The 9,150-nt window shown below is 52.8% G+C and overlaps 1 protein-coding gene across 1 annotated transcript; it reads right to left on the bottom strand.

Moving 5' to 3' along the window:
• Positions 1 to 6,409: 6,409 nt before the first annotated feature.
• Positions 6,410 to 7,342, bottom strand: LOC134414008 (olfactory receptor 14J1-like). The gene has a single exon (XM_063148008.1). It carries the CDS (start codon positions 7,340 to 7,342, stop codon positions 6,410 to 6,412), a length of 933 nt encoding a protein of 310 aa, XP_063004078.1.
• Positions 7,343 to 9,150: the final 1,808 nt, after the last annotated feature.

The raw sequence follows: 9,150 nt of genomic DNA, 5'->3' as shown, positions 1-9,150 counted from the left end.
TTCCCAATATCCGGGGATTGCTCCCAGAGAAAAGCTGCCATTACCAACGAGTCTGGCACCCCTTGTCCTCCTGAGGGCCGGGTCTCACCTGCCTTCCAAACACAAGGGCTCTGTGCTTTCCTTTCTGTGGAAAAGAACTGACCTTCTTCTCCAGGCAAAAATGACTGAAATTGGGATTCCACATATAAAATTTCAAATATGAAATGAAGGTGCCACTGTGACAATGTGGGGCCTCGTGGCACCAAGGCCATCACTGTGGCTCTGTTGGCCAGCATGGTCCCAAGGGGCCAGTGTGAAGCAGCAGGGCTTTGTAGAACCAAGAGGCCATTGCTGCATTTCAGGGCCTCATGGAACCAAAGGGCCATTGTCACAGATATCTTTTGTGAAAAATCCTTTTTTTAGGATTTTTCCCTCTTCTGGAAAGCTGAGGCCCCAGAAAGAGAATGTAAACAATGGTTATCTGCTGCTGTGGAATGTAAAAGGTGCACCTGTGATTGACCCATGTTCCATGTTTACAATTAAGGGCCAATCAGGGGCCAAGCTCTCTCTGGGACAGATCAGAGAGACCTCGTTGTTGATTCATTCCTTTTTCTATCCTTAGCATAGCAGCTTCTGAACTTTGCTCTCTATTCCTTTTAGTATCATCTCAATGTAACATATATAATAAATTAATAAATCCAGCCTTCTGATCATGAAGTCAAGATTCTCGTCTCTCTCTTCACCTGTGAGGAACCCTTGCAAGCCTGGTAACAGGCCGTTGTGATCCTGCAGGGCACCGTGGATCCTTGGAGAGCATTGTGGAATTGCAAGGCCCCATGGAATCATGGAGACCATTGTGACACTGTGGCCCCATGGAACCAAAGGGCCATATTTACCCTGCAGGGCCTCATGGAAGCATGAGGTCATTGTGACACAATAGAAACAAGGAGAACATTGTGATACTGTAGGGCCACCTGGAAGCAAGGGGAGATTGAACAGATCTGGCCGGTTTAGCCTCCCAGGGGCCACCTGACAGGTCCAGCTGATCTTGAAATACTGGGGGCTGATTCTCATCAGTTCTTGAAGAACTGAGGCTCTGTGCTTTCCTTCCTATGGAAAAGAACCATCAGTCTAAGTGCCCAAGGCCAAAATTGATACTCCCCCTGAAAAATTCCCTATATGCAAGGGTTCGCCCAGACAAAAGCTGCCAGGATAGAGAGCTCTGGCTCACCTTGGCCTCTGGTTGTCACCTCTCATCTCGAGGAAGGCCTGAGGAAAGTATTTGAACAGGTTTGCGACTACAACATCAATAGTTCTCTCATCCTCTGAAAAACTCAGATGCTGTTCTGATCATATGTCTTTTTTTCCTCAGTGTGTATTATGCATGAAATATTATTATCAGCTAAAGAATATTATTCTTCTCACTCTACCAGTATTATCTGAAACAAAACACCTCCTCTACATATGGATCCAGGTCACCTCTACAAGAAAAAACAAGAAAGAATCCAGCAGGAATTATTTGTCCCTGCTCCCATCTGTCCCATCTCCTCTGGAGCTGGAGGTGCAGCCCCAGCACTTGGCAGAGATCAATGGCTCCCAAGATCAGCTCCCACCCACAGAACTTTCAGACCCTGGGCTGCTCTTCTTGGCCCCTGCACACTCAGCCAGGCTGAGATGAACACTGATGGTTTCTGGGCCAAGCTCTCAGAGCCCAGCCCAGCTCCCTGCAAGCTCTGCCAGCTGCCCTGAGCTCTGGGCAGCACCAAAGGCCTCTCCCCAGCCCAGCACAGCCAGCTCTGGCCCCACAGCTCTGCTCAGGCCAGGCTGCTCTGGGCATTGCCCCACGGCCTCAGCCCCTGGCAAGGGCACAGCAGCAGCTGCAGCTGCCACAGGACTCAGCCCCAGCCATGGGGGAAGGTGCTTGGCCAAGGCCAAAGGAGGCTCCCTGGCTGCCCTGCTCTCCTCTGCAGGAGATGCTGAGAGCTCTGCAGCCCCTGCTGCCATCTCATCTGCCCAGGGCAGCAAAAGAGCCCCGGCCCTGGGGCCCTCAAGAGCTGCTCCTGCTCCAGGCCCAGGGCCCATGCCAAAGTTGGGCCAGCCAGCTGTGCCCATTTCTGTTCATTGCTGCTCTGATTAGGATGGATTTGCAGCCACTTACAGGTTGGTGATGAATTTTACTTTTCCAGAGGCCTCTTCTTTCTTGAGCTTCTCATTTGAGAAATTCAGTGACAAAGGCTCATAAAGATTTGTTCAAAACACCCAAACAACAAAAGCCCATGGGAATAATTCAAATCATCAGTTCTTCTGTGGTTAATTGGACAGATTTCAGAAGTGTCTTCAAAGTGAATCTACTATATTGAAAACAATGAAGAGAGAATTCTTTTGTCCTTTATAGTTTCCCTGTTTATAGATCAGTATCAGCAATCCCCAGTTGATATTGATCCCCAGCCCCTCCCCATGCAGTCTGAACAGATATGAAAATCAAGACCCTTCATGGCTGACAATCAGTCACACTTTGTCCCTACCCTCACCCCACCATTTCCCCCATCCAACCACTGGCACTCAGAGCAGCTGAGGAATGGAGTCACATCCAGGGCTGTCCCCAGGGCTCAGGACTGGGGCCAGGTCAGTGAAATCTCTTTATTGCTGATCTGGATGAGGCCATCGAGGGCACCCTCAGCCAGTTCCCAGGTGAGCCCAAGCTGGGTGGCAGTGTGGCTGTGCTGGAGAGCAGGAAGCTCTGCAGAGGGATCTGGCCGGGCTGGAGCCATCCATGGGCCCAGGACAATGGGATGAGGTTCACCAAGGCCAAGGACCATGTCCTGACCTGGGCTCATAACCACCCCAAATCCATGGCTGTGCCCTGTGTCTGATCCCCACAGCCTGTCCTGTTTCCTTCATCCCTTCATTGCCAGGGACTCCGTGGGACAAGGGATCTCTGCTCTGGGGATGGAGGGAGGTGCAGGTGCCATCACTGGAGTGGGAACCAGAACTCATCACGTTTGTGTCCTTTGTGGGTCAGGAACTGGTGGGACTCAGAGGCACTAGAAGGTTCTTTTCATGGCCAACAGACCATGTTTGAAGAGGACACAATTCAATAACAACCATGCTCTTCCCTGAGCTATGTGCATCGTCCCAGCAGCGTCTGACATGTCCACCATCCACAAGTAATTTCCATACTAAAATTATTTTTAGAAAAATATGGTTCTGTGATAGATGTAAATAGAATTAAATTTTTTGTATCAGGATGCTCATCCTAAAGTGGGGATTAAATGGCCTGAACAATTCCTGATTTGCAAAGCTGTCAGTGGTGGATGGAGAAGGGAGGTCAGGCTGCTTTTAGTGTTGAGGAAATGCTGAAACCAGCCTGACACATTTCATCTCATCCTGTCCTTGCTGATCTCCCCTCTTTCCCCTTCCACCCATTGGCTTTTGTCTACCACCAGCCCCCTGTCAAGAGCCTGGCTCTGTGTTCTCCATCCCCTCCTCACTGGCACTTCCAGGCTGGCATGAGGAGCCCCTCAGCCTTCCCTACTCCAGGCTGGACCAGCCCAGCTCCCTCAGCCTCTGCTCACAGCCCAAGGGCTCCAGCCCTACCCTGGAGGCCCTTCCCAGACCCTGCTCCAGCTGCCAGACATCTTTCCTGCCCTGGGAACACCAACCCAGGCCTCAGTAACCTGGATAATCCCTGTCCTTGATGTCCTGGTCACACAGCCCAGTCCCTTTTCCCTGTGTCAGGTTTGGGGTTGATCTTGTGGAACATCCTTGGTGGAGGCTGCAGCTCCAGGTGGACCAGAGGATACCAGGGGATAGGGGACCCTGCTGGGCATGAACAGCTTTGGACTTCTGGGGGGAAACTGTGAGGGGGAGCTGGAGCAGAGTGACCAACCCAGTGACCTCACATAGCTCTCATGTGATGTCACACAGCCGCCCCCTCCATGATGTCACAGCCGACTCTGTGATGTCACAACTCATTAGCTATTTTCACACAGTTGGTCTCTGATTTCACAGCCAACTCTGTGATGTCATAGTCTGCTTTGTGATGTCAGTCCTCTGTGCTGTGATGTCACAGCTGGTGCTGTGATGTCACAGAGGCAGTCTATGATGCACCTCAGGCAGTCGTAGCTGTTCGATGACCTCATGCAACCCACTCTGTGATGTCATAGCCCACTCTGTGACCTCATGTCACCAAATGATAAATTGTCTACACCAGGTGAGCACACACAATGCTGGTTCTCCAAAACCCCAGGCCTACGGAAACCACACAATGCCCATTGTGTGAGAAGGGGAACTGAAATTCACCAGCCTCAGTGTCCTGCCAGCTCAGCCAGACCCACGGGAACATTGGGGTCCATGAGCACCAGGGACCACCAGAGAGACCCCCAGGACAGGAGAATGCATGGGTAAAGGGGAGGGGAAATATGTTAATGATTTTAGGGAAATGATTATCATATGTGTGTTTAGTCCAGGACAATCAATGAATTTGTATGCAAAATACAGAATATAAACAGAAACTTTCCAGCACTCAGCATGCACAGCTTTGGGAGGAGCTATCCACCCGGGCATCTGGCCAAATAAAGAATGCTGCTTATCAATGCTACATTGCGGTTATGGAGTTTTAATATTTTGCTGAATTTTGGGTGACACTTCCACTGCCAAGGAAAGCTCTGTCTCTTGCTGTTTATAAACAGTGAAGGGCTGGTGGGAGATGTGGTGGTCGGAGGCTGCCTGGGACAGAGTGACCATGAAATAATCAAGTTTACAAAATCCTCTGAAAGAAAAAGGCACATAAACAGAATGTCTACACTGGAATTATGCAGGGCAAACCTTGGCCTATTCTAGATGCAGATTTGGAGAGTACTGAATCAGGTACTGATTTTTTAAGGGAAACAACCCTTAAAAACAAAGGTGTCCAGGAAGGATGGACACACCTCAAGAAAGTAATCTTAAGGGGGAAGGAGCAGCCTGTCCCTCTGTGCCAAAGTTGAAGCAGAGAGGAAAATTATTGTCCTGGCTGGGCATGAGGGTTTTGTGGGAACTCAGAAAAAATAGGTCAGGCAAATCAGGAAGTGTTTAAGGATGTTGTTTGGTCATGCACAAAGAAAAGTGGAGAGATGAAAGCTCAATTAGAGCTTCACCTGGCCACTTCTGCAAAAAGAAATAAAGAAAAACCTTTATAAATAAACTAATAGCAAAAGGAGGAATAAGGAGAACCCCTACTCAATAGTGGATGCTCTGGGGAATAGAGTAACTAAGGATAAGGAGAAGGCTGAGCTGCTTAACACTTTGTGTATCTCAATTGTCAAAAATAAGACAGGTCTTCCTCAGGACAAGTGTTCTCCTGAGCATTAGATGGTCAGAGGCAGCAGAACAGCCCCCTGTTATCCAGGAGGAAGCAGCTGGGCACATGCTGAGCCACTCCCATGCTCACAGGTGTCTCTGGGAGCAGATGAGATCCATCCCAGGGGGATGAGGGAGCTGTGGGTGAGCTCCCCAAGCTGCTCTCCATCATTTACCATCAGTCCTGGCTCAGCAGGGAGGTCCCAGAGGACTGGAGGTGCCAGTGTAAGCCCATCCCCAAAAAGGGCTGGAAGGGGGATCTGGGGAACTCCAGGCCTGTCAGCCTGACCTGGGTGCCTGGCAAGGTTATGGAACAGATCCCCTTGAGTTCCATCACAGGGCACCCACAGGATGGCCGAGGGTTCAGAGAAAGCCAGTGTGGATTTCAATGCCTGCATGGAATGGTCTGGATGAGGGGATTGTGTCCAAGATCAGCAAATTTGCAGATGACACCAAACTGGGTGTGAGTGTGGATCTGCTGGAGGGTAGGAGGGCTCTGCAGCGGGCCCTGGACAGGCTGGATCCAGGGCCCAAATCCAACAAGGTGAGGTTGAACAAGTCCAAGTGCCAGGTCCTGCACTTTGGCCACAACAACCCCTGCAGCACTACAGGCTGGGGACAGAGTGGCTGGAGAGCGGCCAGGCAGAAAGGGACCTGCAGGGACTGATGGACAGCAGGCTGGGCATGAGGCAGCAGTGTGCCCAGTTGGGCAAGAAGGCCAATGGCTCCTGGCCTGGATGAGGAATGGTGTGGCCAGCAGGTGCAGGGCTTCTGTGCCAGCACTGATCTGCCCCCAGCTCTGCACACAGACATTTATGCTGCAGCTCCAGAGAAAACAAAAGGGGATCTCCGGTGAAAACTTTGCTGGGAGATCCTTTAGTTCATTGAAAGCCACTGGAGCACAGCTCCTCACTGACACAGTTTGGGGCCACAGCAAGAGACAAAACTAAGAAATGGCACAAACAAGGGTTCTATTTTGTGAACAAGATTAATGGACTAAAACAAAGGGAAAAAACACTCACAACCAAAAAGAAAAAGAATTTTTACAGATTACTCATATTACAATGACTTGCAGAAAATGGCAAGAAGTTTAATGTTTCTGAAACTGTCCAGTCACCAGTGTCCACACCGCTGCCTTGAGCTCCTGGTTCCTCAGGCTGTAAATGAGGGGGTTCAGGGCTGGAGGCACCACCGAGTACAGAACTGACACTGCCAGATCCAAGGCTGGGGAAGAGACCGAAAGTGGTTTCATGTAAGCAAAACCTGCAGTGCTGAGGAACAGGGAGACCACGGCCAGGTGAGGGAGGCAGGTGGAAAAGGCTTTGTGCCGTCCCTGCACAGAGGGAATCCTCAACACAGCCCTGAGGATCTGCACATAGGAGAAAACAATGAACAGAAAACAACCAAAGGCTAAACTGACAGCAAGCAATGAAATCCCAATTTTTCTGAAGGTGGAGTGTGAGAAGGAGAGCTTGAGGATGTGTGGAATTTCACAGAAGAACTGGCCCAGGACATTCCCATGGCACAGGGGCAGGGAAAATGTATTGGCTGTGTGCAGCAGAGCAGTGAGAAAGCCACTGGCCCAGGCAGCTGCTGCCATGTGGGCACAAGCTCTGCTGCCCAGGAGGGTCCCATAGTGCAGGGGTTTGCAGATGGACACGTAGTGGTCATAACACATGACGGTCAGGAGGGAAAACTCTGCTGTGATAAAGAAAAGAAAGAAGAAAACCTGAGCAGCACCTCCTGAGTAGGAGATGTCCCTGGTGTCCCAGAGAGAATTGTGCATGGCTTTGGGGACAGTGGTGCAGATGGAGCCCAGGTCGCTGAGGGCCAGGTTGAGCAGGAAGAAGAACATGGGCGTGTGCAGGTGGTGGCCGCAGGCTACGGCGCTGATGATGAGGCTGTTGGCCAGGAGGGCAGCCAGGGAGATGCCCAGCAAGAGGCAGAAGTGCAGGAGCTGCAGCTGCCGCGTGTCTGCCAATGCCAGCAGGAGGAAGTGGCTGATGGAGCTGCTGTTGGACATTTGCTGCCTCTGGACATTGGAACCTTTTGAAGAAGGAATGACAGTGATAATTGAGGGGAGATTTGTCTCAGAAAAGTCAAAGCCCTTTCTCATAGACCCTTTCCACCCACACGGACAGGGCGAGAGCACCTCGCCCTGTCCATGTCTCAGAGATCTTCCTTCACTTTTGTTGCTGGAGACCTGATTGCTGCTGGCCAATGTTGTGTGAGGAGCTGGACCTTGACCTGCAGGACAGCTGAGAGTCAGCCCTGATCCCAAGTCAGTGCAGGGCAACAGTGAGAGCAGGGGCCAGTCCTGCTGTTTGGACTTGGATAAAGAATGTTACCCTAAAGCAGAAGAGCTGCCTGGGTGAAGGGATGGGGATAACAGAAGGCAGAATGAAAAATTCTGCTGCACCACGGGAGAACAGAGAGTCCAGGGAGGCAGAAGGATTGTCTAAGTCTTAGTGTGCACTGAGGGGACCTGCTCTGTCCCTCTCTCCTATTCCAGCTGCCCTGCACTTGCAACTTTCTGAGATCCACTCCTGCGTTAGCCTGGACAGCCAGGAGACACTGCTGAGAGCAGAGGATCCCTGGCACACAAAGTGGCTCCTGCCTTTCCCAGAGTCAGGACAGTGGGCTCATTTCCAGCCTCCCAGGCTGCCCTGCCCAGAGCTCCCCGAGCACAGGGAGCTAGGACACCCCATTGCTGTGCTCAGCCTGCACAGGAGGAGCCCAAGGGCTGGGCCTGGCCCTGCAGCTGGAACTGCCATTGCAGAGAGCCCCTCAGCAATGCCAGCAGCACCTGGGCAAGGCAAGGAGAGAGAGCCGGGCCTGAGGAAAAGCCTTTCCCTGGCCTGCCCTGCCCGGCCCCTGCCAGGCAGCAGCAGGGCAGGACAGTGGCCCTCAGGGCCTGGTCAGCAAGGATTGGGCACAGGGCCGCAGAGATTCCCTTCATCTCTGGGGCTGCTCTGCTGGCCCAGGAGGGACTGAGGGCCCTGAGCCCCCGGGCCAATGGCTGTGCTGGCTGCGAGGGGACATAAGGGCTGTGCTGCTCAGGGCAGTGTGTGCCCTGCAGGGCAGGCCCGCAGGTGCCACATCTGCCCTGCAGCAGGGCTTCCCTCAGCACTGCCTCCCTCTCTCCCTGCCCACGGCTCTGCTGCTGGAGCTGTCCCAGCCCCAGCTGCTCCTGTGGCCCTGGCCTCCTTCCCTGCCAGAGCTGCCAGAGCCCAGCCCAGCCCCTGGGCCAGCCCTGCCCTGCAGCTGCTGGGCCCTGCAGGGATTAAAGAACAGCTCCCCCAGCCTGGGCACCATGGAAAGGTTATGCTGCATGGATCTTGAGGCTGGGCAGGTGCAGGCAATTGCTGAGGGCTCCAGGAATCCTCACTGTGATGGTTTAGGAGCCTCAGCCCCTGCTGTGCCCTGCACAGCTGAGTTTCCATTGCCACCAAGCTGAGCTCGGGAAAAGTGGGAGCACAGATTCAGCAAAGCAGAGACCCAAGCAGGAAACCCCAGCCCTGAATGAGTTCATGAAAATTCCCCTCAGAAATGAGCTGGGCATGAGCTGGAGCTCTGAGCAGCCCTGGCTGCAGCCCCAGCTTCACCCCCTGCAGCCGTCCCTGGCAGCAGGAGCCGTCCTGCCCTCTCCCTGTGATGGTGCCCAGGGCAGCCCTGCTCTGCAGCACATCCTCCTCCTCCTGCTCCTGTGCCACAGAGAAACTGGGAGAGTCCTCCTGACACATCCCCCAGGCTGTGGGGTGTGCTGGCTTCAGGAGATCCCTCCCGGAGCACAGGGGACATTGCCCTGCACCCACACACTCACCATGCACA

Source organism: Melospiza melodia, unplaced genomic scaffold, assembly GCF_035770615.1.
Source record: "Melospiza melodia melodia isolate bMelMel2 unplaced genomic scaffold, bMelMel2.pri scaffold_88, whole genome shotgun sequence".
Lineage (NCBI taxonomy): Eukaryota > Metazoa > Chordata > Aves > Passeriformes > Passerellidae > Melospiza > Melospiza melodia.
This window is presented reverse-complemented; position numbering and strand designations above follow the sequence as displayed.

Excerpts from the sequence above, each read along its gene's own strand:
- LOC134414008 (XM_063148008.1), bottom strand. The coding sequence starts at position 7,342 with ATGTCCAACAGCAGCTCCATCAGCCACTTCCTCCTGCTGGCATTGGCA.